A 23238-nucleotide genomic window follows, 5' to 3' on the forward strand; every position below is an offset into this window, starting at 1 on the left:
CTACCCCACACATGTCAATCATTCCCAGGGCCCTACCCCGCACATGTCAATCATTCCCAGGGCCCTACCCCACACATGTCAGTCATTCCCAGGGCCCTACCCCGCACATGTCAATCATTCCCAGGGCCCTACCCCACACATGTCAGTCATTCCCAGGGCCCTACCCCACACATGTCAGTCATTCCCAGGGCCCTACCCCACACGTCAGTCATTCTCAGGGCCCTACCCCACACGTCAGTCATTCTCAGGGCCCTACCCCACACATGTCAATCATTCTCAGGGCCCTACCCCACACATGTCAGTCATTCTCAGGGCCCTACCCCACACATGTCAGTCATTCTCAGGGCCCTACCCCGCGCATGTCAGTCATTCCCAGGGTGATGGTAGTATAAAGGACACTTGTGCCATCTTGCACTTTTGCATGAGCTGAATGTCCATGTCATGTATTACCACTAGGTAATGACTGTGTTTATGGAGTGTGTTCTCGGGATGTGTGAGGCTGGGAAAGAGGTCAGCACCTGGGCATGAAGGTGGGGGACTGTGGGTATAGGAGGAGTGGGCAGTACTGGGCGGTTTACAGTGGAACAAGGCGCCGCAAGAATGGAGAGTAGATCTGTGCTGGGATGTTTAGACTCTATGATATTATGGCAATATTATGGGGAGAAATTGTAATATTTAACTGTTCTTTCTTGGGATGGGATGTTTAGACTGTATGATGTTATGGTAATATTATGAGGCCAAATTGTAATATGGAACTGTTCTTTCCCCATCTGCTACAGTCATAGCAAACAGGGAATGTTCTTTCCTAACACATTGTTCCTTTCTCTTTCCCCTCCCTCTCTCTCTTGCTCTGTCTATCCACATCTTCCTTTCTCTTTCCCTCACTTCCTCTTTTCACAGATTCGCTACATTTCTCAGACGCAAGGTTTGCCCGGGGAGCATCTGTTGAATGTGGGGTCAAAGACGGCACGGTTCTTCTGCAGGGAGTCTGACTCCCCCTACGCAGCATGGCGATTGAAGGTAAGAAGGACCCCTGAGCCCAAAATACATCCCCAACAGAACCCCCCCGAGCACCCTCTCTCAACCATTCCATACACCGACCCCCTCCTCTTTGCTCCTCTCCACCAAAACACACACTCCTCTTAGCCCAGCACTGAAAACAAACCTTCGTATTATCTCTGACACCATCACCAAACATTCTCCCCTCCCTCTCAGCAAACAGTCACTACTCCCACCACACACCAGAGAGGAAAACCCCCACACAAGCATCCTCTCTTTTTCACTGCTTGAACAAACTCTTGAGATAAAGGCTGAAGGGATAAACCAAATCATTCTTTCTCTCTCTCCCTCTCCCTCTCCCTCTCCCTCTCCCTCTCCCTCTCCCTCTCCCTCTCCCTCTCCCTCTCCCTCTCCCTCTCCCTCTCCCTCTCCCTCTCCCTCTCCCGCTCCCGCTCCCGCTCCCGCTCCCGCTCCCGCTCTCGCTCTCGCTCTCTCTCTCTCTCGCTCCCTCGCTCGCTCTCTCTCCCTTTCTCTCTCTCTTTCCCCCTTTCTCCAGTCGACTGATGAGCATGAGACCGAGACAGGGATGAAATCAAAGGAAGCAAGGAAGTACATCTTCAGCTGTTTGGATGACATAGTGCACGTAAGTCTTGTTCCACAGGATGTGCACACCTTCAGCTGTTCCAACTAGAACTCAGGAAGCTCATGGTCAGGTGGTTAGATGATATAGAGCAGTAGGTCTGAGAGAGAGGAAGTTCACCTTCAGCTGTTTGACTGAATAAGCTAGAGCATGTACGTACACCTCATTGCTGGAAAAAACCCATTCTCACATCTCTAGTCATATGCTAAGTGACATGCTAAGGTTCAGCACCGAACACTTAGTTTGAAAGTCAAGCCTTGGGTGAAACCACAGCTGGAAATTCCCTTACAATGAGATCATGGGTTGGAAATGTCCCTGCTGATGTTTTTACGAGATGGGGGTGATGTAGAATGCTGTAGATATGTAGAGACGGGGGTGATGTAGATATGTAGAGACGGGGGTGATGTAGATATGTAGAGACGGGGGTGATGTAGATATGTAGAGACGGGGGTGATGTAGATATGTAGAGACGGGGGTGATGTAGAATGCTGTAGATATGTAGAGACGGGGGTGATATAGATATGTAGAGACGGGTGATGTAGAATGCTGTAGATATGTAGAGATGGGGGTGATGTAGATATGAAGAGACATGGGTGATGTAGATATGTAGAGACGGGGGTGATGTAGAATGCTGTAGATATGTAGAGACGGGGGTGATGTAGATATGTAGAGACGGGGGTGATGTAGAATGCTGTAGATATGTAGAGACATGGGGGGTGATGTAGAATGCTGTAGATATGTAGAGACGGGGGTGATGTAGAATGCTGTAGATATGTAGAGACGGGGGTGATGTAGAATGCTGTAGATATGTAGAGACGGGGGTGGTGTAGATATGTAGAGACGGGGGTGATGTAGAATGCTGTAGATATGTAGAGACATGGGGGGTGATGTAGAATGCTGTAGATATGTAGAGACATGGGGGGTGATGTAGAATGCTGTAGATATGTAGAGACATGGGGGTGATGTAGAATGCTGTAGATATGTAGAGACATGGGGGATGATGTAGAATGCTGTAGATATGTAGAGACATGGGGGGGTGATGTAGAATGCTGTAGATATGTAGAGACATGGGGGGTGATGTAGAATGCTGTAGATATGTAGAGACATGGGGGTGATGTAGAATGCTGTAGATATGTAGAGACATGGGGGGTGATGTAGAATGCTGTAGATATGTAGAGACGGGGGTGATGTAGAATGCTGTAGATATGTAGAGACGGGGGTGATGTAGAATGCTGTAGATATGTAGAGACGGGGGTGGTGAGATATGTAGAGACGGGGTGATGTAGATACAGTGGGGGAAAAAAGTATTTAGTCAGCCACCAATTGTGCAAGTTCTCCCGCTTAAAAAGATGAGAGAGGCCTGTAATTTTCATCATAGGTACACATCAACTATGACAGACAAAATGAGAAAAGAAAATCCAGAAAATCACATTGTAGGATTTTTAATGAATTTATTTGCAAATTATGGTGGAAAATAAGTATTTGGTCAATAACAAAAGTTTCTCAATACTTTGTTATATACCCTTTGTTAGCAATGTCAAACGTTTTCTGTAAGTCTTCACAAGGTTTTCACACACTGTTGCTGGTATTTTGGCCCATTCCTCCATGCAGATCTCCTCTAGAGCAGTGATGTTTTGGGGCTGTCGCTGGGCAACACAGACTTTCAACTCCCTCCAAAGATTTTCTATGGGGTTAAGATCTGGAGACTGGCTAGGCCACTCCAGGACCTTGAAATGCTTCTTCCGAAGCCACTCCTTCGTTGCCGGGCGGTGTGTTTGGGATCATTGTCATGCTGAAAGACCCAGCCACGTTTCATCTTCAATGCCCTTGCTGATGGAAGGAGGTTTTCACTCAAAATCTCACGATACATGGCCCCATTAATTATTTCCTTTATACGGATCAGTCGTCCTGGTCCCTTTGCAGAAAAACAGCCCCAAAGCATGATGTTTCCACCCCCATGCTTCACAGTAGGTATGGTGTTCTTTGGATACAACTCAGCATTCTTTGTCCTCCAAACACGACGAGTTGAGTTTTTACCAAAAAGTTATATTTTGACCATATGACATTCTCCCAATCCTCTTCTGGATCATCCAAATGCACTCTAGGAAACTTCAGACGGGCCTGGACATGTACTGGCTTAAGCAGGGGGACACGTCTTGCACTGCAGGATTTGAGTCCCTGGCGGCGTAGTGTGTTACTGATGGTAGGCTTTGTTATTTTGGTCCCAGCTCTCTGCAGGTCATTCACTAGGTCCCCCCTTGTGGTTCTGGGATTTTTGCTCACCGTTCTTGTGATCATTTTGACCCCACGGGGTGAGATCTTGCGTGGAGCCCCAGATCGTGGGAGATTATCAGTGGTCTTGTATGTCTTCCATTTCCTAATAATTGCTCCCACAGTTGATTTCTTCAAACCAAGCTGCTTACCTATTGCAGATTCAGTCTTCCCAGCCTGGTGCAGGTCTACAATTTTGTTTCTGGTGTCCTTTGACAGCTCTTTGGTCTTGGCCATAGTGGAGTTTGGAGTGTGACTGTTTGAGGTTGTGGACAGGTGTCTTTTATACTGATAACAAGTTGAAACAGGTGCCATTAATACAGGTAACGAGTGGAGGACAGAGGAGCCTCTTAAAGAAGAAGTTACAGGTCTGTGAGAGCCAGAAATCTTGCTTGTTTGTAGGTGACCAAATACTTATTTTCCACCATAATTTGCAAATAAATTCATTAAAAATCCAACAATGTGATTTTCTGGATTTTTTTTCCTCAATTTGTCTGTCATAGTTGACGTGTACCTATGATGAAAATTACAGGCCTCTCTCATCTTTTTAAGTGGGAGAACTTGCACAATTGGTGGCTGACTAAATACTTATTTTCCCCACTGTATGTAGAGACATGGGGGGTGATGTAGAATGCTGTAGATATGTAGAGACATGGGGGTGATGTAGAATGCTGTAGATATGTAGAGACATGGGGGTGATGTAGAATGCTGTAGATATGTAGAGACATGGGGGGGTGATGTAGAATGCTGTAGATATGTAGAGACATGGGGGGTGATGTAGAATGCTGTAGATATGTAGAGACATGGGGGTGATGTAGAATGCTGTAGATATGTAGAGACATGGGGGTGATGTAGAATGCTGTAGATATGTAGAGACATGGGGGGTGATGTAGAATGCTGTAGATATGTAGAGACATGGGGGTGATGTAGAATGCTGTAGATATGTAGAGACATGGGGGTGATGTAGAATGCTGTAGATATGTAGAGACATGGGGGTGATGTAGAATGCTGTAGATATGTAGAGACATGGAGGATGATGTAGATATGTAGAGACATGGGGGATGATGTAGAATGCTGTAGATATGTAGAGACATGGGGGTGATGTAGAATGCTGTAGATATGTAGAGACATGGGGGGGGTGATGTAGAATGCTGTAGATATGTAGAGACATGGGGGTGATGTAGAATGCTGTAGATATGTAGAGACATGGGGGATGATGTAGATATGTAGAGACATGGGGGGGTGATGTAGAATGCTGTAGATATGTAGAGACATGGGGGGTGATGTAGAATGCTGTAGATATGTAGAGACGGGGGTGATGTAGAATGCTGTAGATATGTAGAGACGGGGGTGATGTAGAATGCTGTAGATATGTAGAGACATGAGGGGTGATGTAGAATGCTGTAGATATGTAGAGACGGGGGTGATGTAGAATGCTGTAGATATGTAGAGACATGGGGGTGATGTAGAATGCTGTAGATATGTAGAGACATGGGGGTGATGTAGAATGCTGTAGATATGTAGAGACATGGGGGTGATGTAGAATGCTGTAGATATGTAGAGACGGGGGTGATGTAGAATGCTGTAGATATGTAGAGACATGGGGGATGATGTAGAATGCTGTAGATATGTAGAGACGGGGGTGATGTAGAATGCTGTAGATATGTAGAGACATGGGGGGGTGATGTAGAATGCTGTAGATATGTAGAGACATGGGGGTGATGTAGAATGCTGTAGATATGTAGAGACATGGGGGGTGATGTAGAATGCTGTAGATATGTAGAGACGGGGGTGATGTAGAATGCTGTAGATATGTAGAGACGGGGGTGATGTAGAATGCTGTAGATATGTAGAGACGGGGGTGGTGTAGATATGTAGAGACGGGTGATGTAGAATGCTGTAGATATGTAGAGATGGGGGTGATGTAGATATGAAGAGACATGGGTGATGTAGATATGTAGAGACGGGGGTGATGTAGAATGCTGTAGATATGTAGAGACGGGGGTGATGTAGATATGTAGAGACGGGGGTGATGTAGAATGCTGTAGATATGTAGAGACATGGGGGTGATGTAGAATGCTGTAGATATGTAGAGACGGGGGTGATGTAGAATGCTGTAGATATGTAGAGACGGGGGTGATGTAGAATGCTGTAGATATGTAGAGACGGGGGTGGTGTAGATATGTAGAGACGGGGGTGATGTAGAATGCTGTAGATATGTAGAGACATGGGGGGTGATGTAGAATGCTGTAGATATGTAGAGACATGGGGGGTGATGTAGAATGCTGTAGATATGTAGAGACATGGGGGGTGATGTAGAATGCTGTAGATATGTAGAGACATGGGGGTGATGTAGAATGCTGTAGATATGTAGAGACATGGGGGGGTGATGTAGAATGCTGTAGATATGTAGAGACATGGGGGTGATGTAGAATGCTGTAGATATGTAGAGACATGGGGGATGATGTAGAATGCTGTAGATATGTAGAGACATGGGGGTGATGTAGAATGCTGTAGATATGTAGAGACATGGGGGTGATGTAGAATGCTGTAGATATGTAGAGACGGGGGTGATGTAGAATGCTGTAGATATGTAGAGACGGGGGTGATGTAGAATGCTGTAGATATGTAGAGACGGGGGTGGTGAGATATGTAGAGACGGGGTGATGTAGATACAGTGGGGGAAAAAAGTATTTAGTCAGCCACCAATTGTGCAAGTTCTCCCGCTTAAAAAGATGAGAGAGGCCTGTAATTTTCATCATAGGTACACATCAACTATGACAGACAAAATGAGAAAAGAAAATCCAGAAAATCACATTGTAGGATTTTTAATGAATTTATTTGCAAATTATGGTGGAAAATAAGTATTTGGTCAATAACAAAAGTTTCTCAATACTTTGTTATATACCCTTTGTTAGCAATGTCAAACGTTTTCTGTAAGTCTTCACAAGGTTTTCACACACTGTTGCTGGTATTTTGGCCCATTCCTCCATGCAGATCTCCTCTAGAGCAGTGATGTTTTGGGGCTGTCGCTGGGCAACACAGACTTTCAACTCCCTCCAAAGATTTTCTATGGGGTTAAGATCTGGAGACTGGCTAGGCCACTCCAGGACCTTGAAATGCTTCTTCCGAAGCCACTCCTTCGTTGCCCGGGCGGTGTGTTTGGGATCATTGTCATGCTGAAAGACCCAGCCACGTTTCATCTTCAATGCCCTTGCTGATGGAAGGAGGTTTTCACTCAAAATCTCACGATACATGGCCCCATTAATTATTTCCAATATACGGATCAGTCGTCCTGGTCCCTTTGCAGAAAAACAGCCCCAAAGCATGATGTTTCCACCCCCATGCTTCACAGTAGGTATGGTGTTCTTTGGATACAACTCAGCATTCTTTGTCCTCCAAACACGACGAGTTGAGTTTTTACCAAAAAGTTATATTTTGACCATATGACATTCTCCCAATCCTCTTCTGGATCATCCAAATGCACTCTAGGAAACTTCAGACGGGCCTGGACATGTACTGGCTTAAGCAGGGGGACACGTCTTGCACTGCAGGATTTGAGTCCCTGGCGGCGTAGTGTGTTACTGATGGTAGGCTTTGTTATTTTGGTCCCAGCTCTCTGCAGGTCATTCACTAGGTCCCCCCTTGTGGTTCTGGGATTTTTGCTCACCGTTCTTGTGATCATTTTGACCCCACGGGGTGAGATCTTGCGTGGAGCCCCAGATCGTGGGAGATTATCAGTGGTCTTGTATGTCTTCCATTTCCTAATAATTGCTCCCACAGTTGATTTCTTCAAACCAAGCTGCTTACCTATTGCAGATTCAGTCTTCCCAGCCTGGTGCAGGTCTACAATTTTGTTTCTGGTGTCCTTTGACAGCTCTTTGGTCTTGGCCATAGTGGAGTTTGGAGTGTGACTGTTTGAGGTTGTGGACAGGTGTCTTTTATACTGATAACAAGTTGAAACAGGTGCCATTAATACAGGTAACGAGTGGAGGACAGAGGAGCCTCTTAAAGAAGAAGTTACAGGTCTGTGAGAGCCAGAAATCTTGCTTGTTTGTAGGTGACCAAATACTTATTTTCCACCATAATTTGCAAATAAATTCATTAAAAATCCAACAATGTGATTTTCTGGATTTTTTTTCCTCAATTTGTCTGTCATAGTTGACGTGTACCTATGATGAAAATTACAGGCCTCTCTCATCTTTTTAAGTGGGAGAACTTGCACAATTGGTGGCTGACTAAATACTTATTTTCCCCACTGTATGTAGAGACATGGGGGGTGATGTAGAATGCTGTAGATATGTAGAGACATGGGGGTGATGTAGAATGCTGTAGATATGTAGAGACATGAGGGGGTGATGTAGAATGCTGTAGATATGTAGAGACATGGGGGTGATGTAGAATGCTGTAGATATGTAGAGACATGGGGGTGATGTAGAATGCTGTAGATATGTAGAGACATGGAGGATGATGTAGATATGTAGAGACATGGGGGGTGATGTAGAATGCTGTAGATATGTAGAGACATGGGGGGATGATGTAGAATGCTGTAGATATGTAGAGACATGGGGGGGTGATGTAGAATGCTGTAGATATGTAGAGACATGGGGGTGATGTAGAATGCTGTAGATATGTAGAGACATGGGGGTGATGTAGAATGCTGTAGATATGTAGAGACATGAGGGGGTGATGTAGAATGCTGTAGATATGTAGAGACATGAGGGGGTGATGTAGAATGCTGTAGATATGTAGAGACATGGGGGTGATGTAGAATGCTGTAGATATGTAGAGACATGGGGGTGATGTAGAATGCTGTAGATATGTAGAGACATGGGGGGTGATGTAGAATGCTGTAGATATGTAGAGACATGAGGGGGTGATGTAGAATGCTGTAGATATGTAGAGACATGGGGGTGATGTAGAATGCTGTAGATATGTAGAGACATGGAGGATGATGTAGATATGTAGAGACATGGGGGATGATGTAGAATGCTGTAGATATGTAGAGACATGGGGGTGATGTAGAATGCTGTAGATATGTAGAGACATGGAGGATGATGTAGATATGTAGAGACATGGGGGATGATGTAGAATGCTGTAGATATGTAGAGACATGGGGGTGATGTAGAATGCTGTAGATATGTAGAGACATGGGGGGATGATGTAGATATGAAGAGACAGGGGGATGATGTAGATATGAAGAGACAGGGGGATGATGTAGATATGAAGAGACGGGGGGGATGATGTAGATATGAAGAGACAGGGGGATGATGTAGATATGAAGAGACAGGGGGATGATGTAGATATGAAGAGACGGGGGGATGATGTAGATATGAAGAGACAGGGGGGATGATGTAGATATGAAGAGACGGGGGTGATGTAGATATGAAGAGACAGGGGGGGTGATGTAGATATGAAGAGACGGGGGGTGATGTAGATATGAAGAGACAGGGGGGATGATGTAGATATGAAGAGACAGGGGGGATGATGTAGATATGAAGAGACGGGGGTGATGTAGATATGAAGAGACGGGGGTGATGTAGATATGAAGAGACAGGGGGGATGATGTAGATATGAAGAGACGGGGGTGATGTAGATATGAAGAGACAGGGGGGGTGATGTAGATATGAAGAGACGGGGGGTGATGTAGATATGAAGAGACGGGGGTGATGTAGATATGAAGAGACAGGGGGGGCGATGATGTAGATATGAAGACAGGGGGGGATGATGTAGATATGAAGAGACGGGGGGGTGATGTAGATATGAAGAGACAGGGGTGATGTAGATATGAAGAGACAGGGGGGGCGATGATGTAGATATGAAGACAGGGGGGGATGATGTAGATATGAAGAGACGGGGGGGGTGTAGATATGAAGAGACAGGGGGGGCGATGATGTAGATATGAAGACAGGGGGGGATGATGTAGATATGAAGAGACGGGGGGGTGATGTAGATATGAAGAGACAGGGGGGGATGATGTAGATATGAAGAGACGGGGGTGATGTAGATATGAAGAGACAGGGGGGGCGATGATGTAGATATGAAGAGACGGGGGTGATGTAGATATGAAGAGACAGGGGGGATGATGTAGATATGAAGAGACGGGGGGGTGATGTAGATATGAAGAGACGGGGGTGATGTAGATATGAAGAGACAGGGGGGGATGATGTAGATATGAAGAGACGGGGGGGTGATGTAGATATGAAGAGACAGGGGGGGTGATGTAGATATGAAGAGACAGGGGGATGATGTAGATATGAAGAGATGGGGGGATGATGTAGATATGAAGAGACAGGGGGGTGATGTAGATATGAAGAGACAGGGGGGGATGATGTAGATATGAAGAGACAGGGGGGATGATGTAGATATGAAGAGACAGGGGGGATGATGTAGATATGAAGAGATGGGGGATGATGTAGATATGAAGAGACGGGGGTGATGTAGATATGAAGAGACAGGGGGGGTGATGTAGATATGAAGAGACGGGGGTGATGTAGATATGAAGAGACGGGGGGGGTGATGTAGATATGAAGACAGGGGGGGATGATGTAGATATGAAGAGACGGGGGGGTGATGTAGATATGAAGAGACAGGGGGGGGTGATGTAGATATGAAGAGACATGGGGGTGATGTAGATATGAAGAGACAGGGGGATGATGTAGATATGAAGAGATGGGGGATGATGTAGATATGAAGAGACAGGGGGGGTGATGTAGATATGAAGAGACGGGGGGGTGATGTAGATATGGAAAATGCCTCATCGTTCTCAAGTTACTCTTATCACAATGGTTGGTTTGATGTTTTTACTTTTGATAAACCTATGCAAAATGTCTGGTATTTTTAACATTGGAAACAGGTCTAACGATTAATCCAGTTTAGCATAGTGACTGTTTATGCTGTCTATCCCCTTAACCAAGTCTCCCTTGACTTGTAAAGTGGATTTAACATCTCTTTAAGACTTTACAAATTAAAATGGGTAAAACTCATTACATTAAGAGGAATGAAAAGTTGTAACACTTGACCCGGTCTCTCCTCTTGATTTGTAAAGCCGATTTAAAACCTCCCTGAGATTCTCCAGATCAAATAGACACAAACGTTGGGAAAGATGACAGATAGGATCAGTTCTCCTGAGCACTGACCTGCCTCTCTCTCCCAGGTGAACTTGGTGATGAATCTGGAAGGTAGCGACATGTTGGCAGAGAAGGTGGACCGGAGAGAGTTTGTAGGCCTGCTGAAGAGGATGTTGTTGATCGATGCGGAGAAGAGGATCGCCCCTGCTGAGGCTCTCAGCCACTCCTTTATGACCATGCAACACCTGCTCGACTTCCCCCATAGCAACCAGTGAGTTTTCCCCACTGGCTTTCATACGGGTTGTCCTTTTCGTAAAGAAGAGACATGATGAAACATTTAGTTATTTGTAAAAGGGGGGACAAGCATAAATAATAGCTGGGGCCTGCTGGACTGTAATGAAAATAACTCCAACCTCCTTCTTTCCTCTCTTCATCACAGTGTCAAATCATGTTTCCACATCATGGACGTAACCCGGTCTCGTCCCGGTCCTTACGACACGCTCAGCCGGAACAAGGCCCCCTTCATCAGACCAGTGACCACGACCACCACCACGGTTAATCTGACCGGGCCCTTCAGCAAGATGGCCGCCATCCACAATCAAGTAAGCAGCTCCACCACATCAACACAGTAGCTGTCACATGGAGGGAGGCATTTCTATATGTTGGGCTATACATCTGTATGAATAGACGGCTATATGACAATGTACCACTGCTATAGCTGTTAGACTATATTAGATTTGAATGGAGACTGTTTTATCAGACAAGGTTTTCCATTTGAGAAACAGCTAGACCAAGGCGTGTTGTTTTCCCATGACCTAGACCTCCAGGTGGTCAGAGTGGATGACATGGAGCTTTATTGTCCCCTTCTTCCTCACGTGGGACTGTTGCCGTTCACCTTGTTTGCATCGTTCCCTGTTACGCTGATGCTCCGTTGTCGTGGCAACACCGTGACGTCATGAAGGTGACGTCATGGCAACAGCGCGGGTGTGTCGTGTTGCTGTGGAGAGAGGTGGTTAACGATGGATCCGTCTGATCCTATTATACACAAATGGGCTCAACTGGCCTCACTGTCATGTTTTTCACTTTGTTATTCTAAATCCCAACGAGCTATTTCTGGAAATACAAGTCATTCATTGTCAATACACTAGAAGTCAATTTGAGTTTTAGTACAATGTCAATGTGATAGCGTCTGAACTTCATATACCACAAGCACAAATGTAAGCCCAATTGAATCAAGTTGATGTATCAACACACATCCATAATTCTAGTACATTTGTGTTCAGAATTTACCCTTGGGGGAATAACAGAATGGGTGGTCACAAGTGAAGCCTTGCATGCGTAAAACGCATCTGCTCTGATTGGGTGTTTACATGGAGGTTAACTTCTCCTTCCAATTCCTTCCAGTTACAGGAAGTATTTGGTGGAAAAATGTACCAGATCTCCCAGTATTAGCCTCTCAAAGTGTGCTTTGTGTTGACTGTCATGTGTATGGAGGGCCAGGCCCGGTTCTCTGTGTGGACTTTTTTTTATTGGAATCTGACCAGACATTTGATCACGTTGGACTCAGCCCAGGCCTAATTCCCTGTATTCAATATTGTAGGCCAGGCACCTCTGAACCACAGGCACAGGCTCTGTTCTTTGTTTATTCATAAAGCGTCCCAGAGTAGGACTGCTGATCTAGGATCAGTTTTGCCTTTTAAAACATAATGAATAAGATTATATGGACAGATCCTAGATCAGCACTCTTACTCTGAGATGCTTGGTGCATACGGCCCCTGCTGTTTGGCTCAGACTCCAGAAAGGCAGGTCGCCATCTGCTGGGGATGTGAGGGTAATGCGGATTAAATGTTGGAATTTGTCACAAGACTTACAGTAGGAGAGGTAATGTTTTTTTGTTTTTTTTCTTGTCTCAGAAACACACCTTGAGGCCACAATTCCCCTTCTATGTTGTGCTGATGAAATCCCTGTTGATAGACATTCTCTGTTTGTGTTGTTCTAACCCATTAGCTTCTGTAGTAGATGTCAGGGTGCTCATGTCTCTGTGTTTATCTTCAGGCTTTAGCCCCCTCTGCCCCCTCAGTGATGCACCCTGGGATACCGCTCCAAACAGGAAATGGCCAGTTTGGCTGCAGCGACTCATTTCAACAAGCGCTCATCCTATGCCCCCCAACGATGCAGGGTATGACTTCTTAATCTTTCTCTCTTTCTCCCCCCCTCCTCTCTCCTCCTCTCTCTTTCTCCCCCCTCCTCTCTCCTCCTCTCTCTTTCTTCCCTCCTTTCCATCCACCTCTCTGTAGCCAAATCTACTGACTTGGACTTACTGTGGAACACATATTTCCCTTTTCGGTCCTCCAGGAATCCCCACCAACACGGCCAAGCCACAGGGCTACTCCGTACGCATGGAGACTGCTGTGCCTCTGGTCACCCAAGCCCCCTCCATCCAGCCCCTACAGATCAGACCTGGGCTCATCACACAGGTAACAGAGGGAGAGAGAAGAGAGGAGGAGGGGGGGAGCGAGCGAGAGAGAGAAAGTGCCTAGTATTCAGGCTAGCTGTGATTGAGTGATTCAGACCGACAGAGAAACTGGAAATGATGGAGAATCAGCAAGATACAGCCTGGATGCATTTGTGCTGGGGATGTTTTGAACAAAATGAATATGTTTAGATAGCAATAGAAACCATGGAAACTAGGTCACTCACCCACTGTCTGTTGTTCCTCTCCCCAGCACCAGACCTGGTCTAACCGCCCCCAGCAGATCCTGGTGCCCGCCTGGCAACAGGTGACCCCAATGGCGCCCCCACCAGCCACCATGGCGTCCGACACTGTGGCAGGCCCACAGAGGCTGGGAGAATGGGGGTGAGTGCTATCTGTCAGCTTTTGACTGTCTGTGCTCTTTAGAGACTGTCAGTGACTAATCTATTTTTTACCCATAGGGAGCCAATAGGGAAGCTCCAAATGATTATTTTTTAAACTGCATTGTCTATCAGTCTGTCAGTTTTGTTGCTATGCTCTCCCCTTGACAAAGACTTCTCTGAGAATATGGGACACAGTGTGATGGCTGTCTATCATACTGATGGAGAATGAGTCACATGCCTCTCCTTTGAAGCGGGCGAGTGAGATCACAGCCAGTTTAGTCTCTAATATAGCTAATGACCTTTGGCTCGTTACCCCCTGTTTTGTCATTTGCAGGAAAGTGCATCCCCATGGCAACCATTACAGCTCTATGATACCCCACCACCATCAGCCACTCTTAACCAATCAGATGACCATGTCTGCACACCAGCCAATCAGCATAGGCATCGCACACGTGGTGTGGCCACAGCCCTCTGCTAACAAGAGAAACAAACCCTGCTTCAACAGGTAAACATACACACGCACACACACACACGCACACACACACACACACACACACACACAATCTGATTATAAAATCTCCTTCCTGTTATATCTTTCTTCCTAGAGGCAACAATTTTGCCTACAACACCAACATCCAAAACTCAGCATGCCAGTCCCCAAAGATGGCCGACACCACGAGGAATGTCCCGGAGGAGATATGCCCGGAGGTGGGGCGAGCTGTACGGCCGGAGCCTGAACCGGAGCAGGGGGAGGAGCCTAGCTGCTGTAAGGCGGACTCTGAGGAGCGGTCTGTCTCTTATAAGCAGCGGCAGGCCATGGTGATGTCTGATCTGGCCAGCCCCACCGTCAGTGTCATTAGTATCAGCAGTGATGAGGAAGAGGAGGAGGAGGAAGAGAGAACACGGAGACATTCACTGGGGGAGTAAGTAACTACCTCAAGCAGCTACAGTCCACTCAAAATCAGTATTTTTAAAATATCAAAGTCATTATCATCTCAGCATCTGTATGTAACTAAACCAAGCCTCTCTCTTTCTTTCTCTTTCTCTCTCTCTCTCTCTCCCGCCCCCCAGGTGTAAGGGCAGTGCTGAATGTGAGGCGTGTCAGAGCACAGTGAATATGGAGAGAGTGTGTTCCCTCAGCAGTCCAGACAGCACTCTCAGCACCAGCTCCTCTGCCTCAGCCCAGTCCAGCACCTCGCCCTGCAAACGCCCCAACAGGTATGACCCAATGACAACAGCCACACACACACACACACACATATGTTCGGCCTTAACCTAAATGTTGCACCTACACCTGTCATACAGTCTGATTGCTCTGGCCTGTTACAGTATAGAATGTATACTCCTCTATGTGTGTGATTGCTCTGGTCTGTTACAGTATAGAGTGTATACTCCTCTCTTAGTGTGATTGCTCTGGTCTGTTACAGTATAGAATATATACTACTCTCTGAGTGTGATTGCTCTGGTCTGTTACACTATAGTATGTATACCCCTCTCTGAGTGTGATTGCTCTGGTCTGTTACAGTATAGTATGTATACTCCTCTCTGAGTGTGATTGCTCTGGTCTGTTACAGTATGTCAGATGAGGAGCAGGAGAGCGGTTGTGACACGGTGGACGGCTCGCCCTCCTCCGACTCCTCTGGCCCTAGCCACAGCCCCTACATTGCCGACGGCAACCAGAACTGTGGGCCCCGTGTGGCGTGCGTCGCCCCAGTAACGGAGCCCAGAAAGCCGGCGGTGCGCACAATGGTGGTGCCGCCCATGAGGATGCAGAATAATAACCCCCACATCAAGGAGACGCTAGGCAACACCAGTAAGCATCTAACACACAGACACACACACACACACAGAGACACACACAGACACACACCGGACACCTGATTCACCCACAGCAAACAGACACCCGGCTGATTCACCCCAGACATACACTTGACACACACCTGGTTCACACAGCCCTATGGTTGAACAAACAGGTTCAGTAGTGATGAACAGGTGGCCACAGTTCTCTCATCAAAGGGAACCACAACAGACACACCTAGCCCAGGGCGGGCAGGGCAACGGATAACACTGGAAACTGGAACCCAGTCACACAGCATTAGCCTTAATCTCAGTCAGGATTGTCAGTGATCAGACACGTAGGTTAACGGGGTCATAGCGGGTCAGATACCCCATCACCACGGCTGATGATGTCTGCTCCACAGGTCACATGGTGTCGGATTACTCCTCGTTTATAGGGCACAGAGGTACTCACAGGTGATTATGACTGGAGCCCTGACCTCTCAACCCTGACCTCTCAGCCCTGACCTCTCAGCTCTGACCTCTCAGCCCTGACCTCTCAGCTCTGACCTCTCAGCCCTGACCTCTCAGCCCTGACCTCTCAGCTCTGACCTCTCAGCCCTGACCTCTCAGCCCTGACCTCTCAGCCCTGACCTCTCAGCCCTGACCTCTCAGCCCTGACCTCTCAGCTCTGACCTCTCAGCTCTGACCTCTTGGCTTCGGCCTCTGGAATGGACGTGTGTTTTTCTGTAGATCTAGTCTGGTTCCTGCTGGCTTTCGGTTGAGAGCCCTTTCTTTGAATATATCCTTTATTCTACCTGTGTGGATCTGGAGCTTATGAAGCTACATAGGACAGGCGTAACATCCCCTGGAACGCTTTACAACCTGACTTAGGCTTTCATAGACATGGATGACAACCAGACACGCACACATGCGCCACATTGTGTTCGCTGGCTGTCATGAACACTTAGATGTATATGAATGCGTTCGTGGGGTGTTACTGAGGGGTTATGTATGTCGTATGTAGGCTTCATAACAGCTGTGGTCTTCTCCCTCTGTTCCTGGGGTTGGGCTTTTTAAGGTCCCTGTTTATAGGTCATTTATATCCTGAGTGAAAATCACACTGTCTCCTATCGCCTTTCATGTCCGAGCCAGGCCCCCCCCCTCCCCCTCCCATAGCTGACATTCAGAAACACTCCCCAGCTAAACCCCACAGAAAATGCCACAACTTGCTATTCTAGTGCCCCTAGGGGGATATTAATAGCCAATGGTATGACCCCCACTATAAATACGAACCAGCTTACTTACCGATTTGGCTTCCATCCCTTCTCCAGATCCCAGCCCAGATCAGTTCTAGTCTATTTATAAACATCCAAATTATGCTTGGGGAACAGATGGCACTTTTTAAAGAGCTGTGTTTGGTCAAACCCAGTGTAAGTCAGTGATGAGCATGCACAATCCCTACTGCCACACTGGTTGATGGATACTGTTGTCACTGGGATGAATCTACAGTCAGGGTTTAACTCTACTGTCAATCTCCTCTGTGGGTTGTTGCTGCTACCCGTCATGATGTGGGGTTGACGTCTGTGTGTAAACTCATCCCTCTCCACCTCCCCTTCTCTCTCTCTCTCCCTCTCTCTCTCTCTCTCTCTGTTCCCCCCCCCTTCCCTCCCTCCAGTCTTAGAGTCTTCTTTCCAGTTCAAAGGGCGAGGTATCCCCGGGCGTCAACCGCACCACTCCATCCCCCTCCTCAACCGGCCACAGAAGATCACTGCATTCCAGCCCCAGCAACAGCAGCCCATGGCCTTTGGACAGGTCAACACACGCACGCACGCACACGCACACACGCACGCACACACACACACCCACAGACAGACAGATGTAATATGTGTATGATACCTAACAATCCCTCTTTCTCTCTATTTCCAGCTCCAGCATTACGGCTCCTGCCACCAGGAATGGAACAGAAACTACGCCCACCGGCGCCCGCAGGCCTACATCCCCCCCACTATGCATGGGCACACCTTTACCCTACCCCACGGCAGCCCCAACCACACTACAGGCCCCCACCACCACTCCCACCTGGGAGGTCACCCGCACCCGCACGGCCAGCCTACCCTTCTGTCCTACCCCCCCCCTGGGCCCCTGGTCACAGCAGCCCCTGTGGCCCACATCCTGGCCTCCCCTGGGGCCTCGCGGCCCGTCCTGCAGCCCGCCTACAGCATCTCTCACCCAGGCGGTATCGTCCACCAGGTCACTGTGGGCATCAACCCCCGGCTGCTGCCCTCACCCACCATCCACCCCCAGGGCCAGTTCAAGGCCCTCTTCCCCCCGCACTCCTACATCGCCTCACCTGCCTACGCCAGCTTCCCCCTCAGCCCCACCAAACTCAACCAGTACCCCTACATCTGACAGGGTCCCGGCGTGGCCCGCCCCCCAGATACACCTCGCACCACCCGGGGGCCAAGCGAGCAGGAGGAGGGGCCTTCTTCTCGGAATACACAACAAACAACCACAACAACATGGTTTTCATGTCCAGAGCCATGGCACAACCACAGAGAAAGCAAGCTATTTTTATTAATCATGTAGACTTGGGTGCAATTGAACTATGAGCTATAAAAAAATAAAATAAAAGAGTTTGGGTGGAATGGAGGATGAGGGGAGGGGGGAAAGGAAGGATGGATGGATGGATGGATGGATGGAATGAATGAATGTAAGTAGATAAGGAAGTCACTCTCAATGTGTTTTGCACATTTGATATACCTTCACATTAGATCTTCTACGAATACTCCTCAGAAAACAGGTGACTAATCGGGGTGGTGTTGCTAGGTCAGACTTGGCACCCCCTTATCCCAGCTATTTTTCTATATTGCCTTCTGAACGTGTGCAAGACACATCCACATTTGTAAAGCCATCCCAGTCTCTAGCTCAGTAGGCCGACAGATGCACATGTTGTCCACGGTGTGTGTTGTACCGCATTTGAAGTATTTGTACCTTTTCTCAGTGTCTTTGGTGTTTAAAAATGTCGGGTCACTTAACCGATTTTAAAGTAGGGTTGTTGCTCCTCACGCTGCATGTGTTCTTGCATGAGCAGATCAAAATGTAAACAGGAAGATGTGTTAGACATGGCGCTTGTTGTTGGTGTCACGAGACTCGCTGCATCGTATACTTGTCCCCAGCCATATAGTGCCTTATATATTTGAGGTGGTTAATGTTACTACTTATATATGAATATATTCATCAATATGTTAATGTACTGGACTGCAGCACTTGAAATTCCAATCAGTCGATGCATCCTATGTGTGAGTGGATATATATGCACACGAGTATATATCCACGCATAGCCTGCATGGACGTGATGTATCGCGGAAAGCGGTGCTTATATTTTGGATTCAGTGTATATTTCAGTGTGTAGTGAGTTACGTTTTTGTTCCTTAAAGAAGGACGGCATGCGTTGCTGTAGCAACTGTTCGCTGGTCCGTTTTGTTCTCCCCCTGAATGAACTAGTGTACAAAGAGCAAGCATTGAATATTTGCTTAATATTTCATAATCCATTTCTATTTAGTGAAACTCTTACTACTAACAGTATTTGTACTGTTCGATGAAACTGCAATACAATCTCTAAATAGATGTTGATTTTTATTTTTTGTCTTTTGTATTTAAAAAACAATGTGTTTGTGTTTGAGTGGGTTTTTCTTTCTTTTTTCTAGCTGTTACAGGTGTGGTGGGCATGGGCTTTGACTAGGTGAGGACAAAATGCAAATTAATTAATGGTATGGATTCTTCTAAGCCTGAGCAGGCCATGCAGTATTTGATATACACACACACATATATGGATATATATTATAGAGCTAGTCTACTTAGTGCAGACGCTTAATAAGGTGTGAGTTTATCACGTGCAATTCTCTCATTTATGCACGTGACAAAGTTAACTTTTTTCCCTTTACATTATATCATTTGTTTAAGGCTTATTGGTGTCGACTGCTTATTTTATACATTCCGTCAGGGAGAATATATATATATATATATATATATATGTTGTGTGCATTTTTCCGTTTGTTTTTGCTAGTTATGTGCGTTTTTCGTCTTTTCAAATGAAGTTGCTTGTGCAGCACCAAAGACTGTAATTCATTTCCTGAGCAAGGTAGCTAGATATATTCTGTTTTTACACAATAGACCTCTAGTATACTGTAGTCGTAGAGCTGGGGTTACATTTCAAAAAATAGTATTTAAAAAAATAAAAAAAATGGCTGAGGTTATGTTTCGCTTTTTCCTGTGATTTTAATAAGCCGTATCATTTTTCTTGAATGTATCATAGATAAGCTGCTATATGATGCCACTTCAACAGCTGTGAAATTAGGTGATTTCTCTTAGTTCAAAACTAGCGTTCCTATTTTTGTATAGGTCCCTAATTATCTGAAATAGAAGTGGTTTTGATTTGAGTGTTTTATTTTTTTTTGCATTCATGTTTGAAGTGTCATTGTAACTACTGTATTACTGATGATGGATGCTAGTTGCATTCGTTCTGTTTTTGGGTGTGTGTGTTTTCGCATCAGTATTTTATCCTTATTAACCTTTTCGGGCTCGTCACTGCATATAAATGGATGTATCAATGTAATTTAATTTTTTGTATGTTTTCATATTGGCGTTTTGTAAACATGTAAAGCTATAGCTTGCAGGATTTATGTAAGGTTTTTCATTACGGTAGTAATTACAGTATACAGTTATAATAACGTATGTTATCTATGGCAGGAGCACTGTGCGATAGCAGCATACTCAATGGAATGCTTATGTAACGTGTAATCCCCGAGTCACACACCACTAACAACTTGTCAGTAGTCTGGTAGTAAAGGGTTGGAGCATTGACTCCTCATGGCCCTGTGGGGAATGAAACAGAAAATATGACTGACATGAATTATGCCCAAGGTGTTCCCATTCAATATTTTATCACTTTAAATTATTATTTTCCTTTTACAATATGGATTTTACTCAAACCCTTTTTATCTGTTCAATATTGTGACTGTCCTTGACGTGACAGTGGTTCCCCTTTACATTGGTTACATAATTGGAATAATCTGCCTTCTGTTTGTTTTGGAGATTTCTCCATTGTATCGCTCTACCCTTTAGAAGTGTCTCATAAGAGTGGTGTTCATCAATGGAAATCCCTGCCCAGTGTTATGTTCCTTACTGATGTTCAGACAGTGTGAGCAGCACTGTGTTTGTGCCTTGAGAATCAGAGGGTCAGAGAAATGGGGACTGTCCCTTAGACAGTAACAGTACCCCTCCTCTCCTCTACCTGCTCCGAGTTGAAGGGGGAGGAGGGGTTGAGGATCTAACATAAATCCATCTTGCAGAATTAAGTTAGTAATGGCCACTTGACCAAAAATCACCTATAGAAAACGGAACGTTTCACAACCGGACTGTCATTCAACCTGTCATAACAGGGATAAAAAAAATATACTTGTTTGATAAGCTTTGTCATGACAATAGAGTAGAGGGCATAGGTGTTTAATAGATATAGGCCACCAAAGTCTCACACAAACACACACACACACACACACACACTGAGAGTCTCTTTGAGTGACGTGCCGATTTAACAGTCCTCTCGATACAGTCACTCTTGTTGAACAGCAAATGCAATACTTTAACGTTATGGTTGTTGTACCACCAAGTGTTCTTAGATCTCTCCATGCCAACTCCGATACTGTGCATATACACCACCGAGTCAGCTCCACTAGTCTGTGGGGAAATACTACTGACTCCCAGTCAGTCCTTTTTCCCATAGTCAATAAACCAAACACCTTGCAACCATGACAGTCAGGATCAGTGGATAACAGATTGTGGACTCATTGTAGGACTGAGTAGTTAAGTATAACTCTGAACTCAGTTCAGAGGACTTCTAGACATTAACTACAAGACTGTTGCTGTTCGCAAAGGGGTGATTGACCGTACAGAGTCTGTTAATATAAGATGAAGAGAGAATTGCTCTGGAAGAAACATTTAGTTTTCCTTGTGTTAAGGAGCTCTCTGGAGATGATTGTGGCGTCACTTGAAATTCATTACTCTTTAGGAGCATAACGTATTCCACATTTCAACACCAAAATATTGCCGGACAGGTGTTTTATCAACGATGTTTTCAGTTTCATGCTTTTGTTATGACATTTTATTTAGGTAAAAAGCTGAAATGACAACAAGGCATGAACTTGGCAGACCTCCTCCAGTGCTTGATATGTGTTCTCCAGTGATATAAGCATGTGAAATGTAACTTTATTCCTGTGTAATGGTATTCACCAGCAATGCGCCTGCACAAACTCTCCCACACTTAAAAACAAAGATGGATACAAAGTATGAGAGATCCTAGACTGTTTTTATTTCTCCAGTTATAACTCCGTATGACAATGACTGGACACATGAATGAACAGTTTTCAGAGAACTCATACGACATTTTGAGATGAAACTTAACAACAAGAGAAAACATAGCAGTTTAAATTAGCAGTATGATTAATTTATGATTTTAAAGAATCCTCTTATCTGGTGTGAAGATGTTGATTCAGGGTCTATGTGTTAGTCTAATGTGATACTGTGTTACTCTTCAATGCTTACTATTTGGTTTGATTAGTTTTGATCGGTTCTCAACTTGTATTCTCCTTTTTGGGCGTTCTGGTCGACTGTGTCCGTTCAAAGTAAAATTCACGCAGCAACTTATAGAATCATCTGGTTAGATCACTCATCGAAATAATAGATTTGATTATTAAAATCTGAACTGTTACTGTTTTTAATACTTGTAGATTTTTTGTGGCTTTTTGTTTTTATCATTTTTGTTTCAGTTTTGCTTTTGTTGGTTTTATGCCACACTAGTTTGCCATGTAGCAATTGCACTGTGCAATATTTACAGTATGAGGAGGACTGGGAAAACTAATTCTCTGGATGTGATGTCTCTTAACAGTTTGATAGTGTTTCCTCTAGTTCTCAGTGATTTAGGTGTGACCAAGCCTTCGCTACTTAGTCACATTAAGCGGGTTTTCCAGGTGACTCTTTTGGTGAGTGTCAAAATAAGACTTTATGGTGTATTATTGTCAAGATTCACTTTGAATAAAAACAAAAATCTATTGCTGCAAATCCCCTTTGGCGCGGTGTGATTTCTTTCTATCTTGTCTTACTCGTCTTTTATGGGATTGATGAAAGGTTTCCTTTGAATTACTTGACTAATTCCTCTCAGCTCCTAGCGGAACAAACGGCCTTAGCGGTGCATCTCCAGCGGACTCTATTCTGGGTGGTTTTCTTGACTTCATTCCAGGTGGTTCCTCCCTTTTTGAATCTCCTCACATTGGTCCTTTGTGTCTTACATCTAAAAGAGAAGAGGACTGTACAATCATGTGAGTCCATACCACCTCTCTAATCTCTGACAGATGTCTGTGTTTCCTACTCAGAATCTGGAGAGGACACAGAAGCGAGCATGGTGCATTATCCTTGGACTATCAAACAGCATCTATACATCAGCACTTTCAATCTGACCTCTGCCCACTGACTGAGAAGAACGCAATTGAACTCTGCCTCCAGTTTGCCCATCATCTCCTCCAATCTGACAACAGCAACCTCCTACCACAACCACCAGAGGTCGTAACT

The 23238-nt window shown here is 45.6% G+C and overlaps 2 protein-coding genes across 3 annotated transcripts in view; one reads left to right on the plus strand and one right to left on the minus strand.

The window, feature by feature from the left end:
* The window catches only part of hipk3b (homeodomain interacting protein kinase 3b), a 68871-nt gene extending 46140 nt beyond the window's left edge, over positions 1–22731 (plus strand). The window contains exons 4-16 of one of the 2 annotated variants that reach the window (XM_041859585.2): positions 901–1020; positions 1556–1642; positions 11067–11251; positions 11420–11582; positions 13036–13159; positions 13336–13457; positions 13707–13837; positions 14171–14341; positions 14442–14759; positions 14908–15054; positions 15411–15649; positions 17291–17427; positions 17542–22731. In XM_041859585.2, the coding sequence (XP_041715519.2) occupies positions 901–1020; positions 1556–1642; positions 11067–11251; positions 11420–11582; positions 13036–13159; positions 13336–13457; positions 13707–13837; positions 14171–14341; positions 14442–14759; positions 14908–15054; positions 15411–15649; positions 17291–17427; positions 17542–18024 (2427 nt within the window). In that variant the 3' untranslated portion in view covers positions 18025–22731. Of the gene's footprint in view, positions 1–900; positions 1021–1555; positions 1643–11066; positions 11252–11419; positions 11583–13035; positions 13160–13277; positions 13458–13706; positions 13838–14170; positions 14342–14441; positions 14760–14907; positions 15055–15410; positions 15650–17290; positions 17428–17541 lie in introns of both variants that reach the window. The other variant, XM_045215114.1, reaches the window with a different exon arrangement.
* LOC123484607 (extensin-3-like) lies at positions 1649–5042 on the minus strand. The gene is made up of 2 exons (XM_045215115.1): positions 4537–5042; positions 1649–2755 (listed from the first exon to the last, which is right to left on the minus strand). The coding sequence occupies exons 1-2, from the start codon at positions 5002–5004 to the stop codon at positions 1967–1969; spliced, it is 1257 nt and encodes a 418-aa protein (XP_045071050.1). The 5' UTR covers positions 5005–5042; the 3' UTR covers positions 1649–1966.
* Positions 22732–23238: the final 507 nt, after the last annotated feature.

Source organism: Coregonus clupeaformis, unplaced genomic scaffold (genome assembly GCF_020615455.1).
Source record: "Coregonus clupeaformis isolate EN_2021a unplaced genomic scaffold, ASM2061545v1 scaf0369, whole genome shotgun sequence".
NCBI lineage: Eukaryota > Metazoa > Chordata > Actinopteri > Salmoniformes > Salmonidae > Coregonus > Coregonus clupeaformis.

What these genes read in the sequence shown, in the direction of transcription:
- LOC123484607 (XM_045215115.1), bottom strand. Translation starts at nt 5,004, where the DNA reads ATGTCTCTACATATCTACAGCATTCTACATCATCCCCCATGTCTCTAC. An exon ending in ACATATCTACAGCATTCTAC is followed by an intron (nt 2,756 to 4,536) that starts ATCACCCCCCAT and finishes ACAGCATTCTAC; the next exon opens with ATCACCCCCATGTCTCTACA.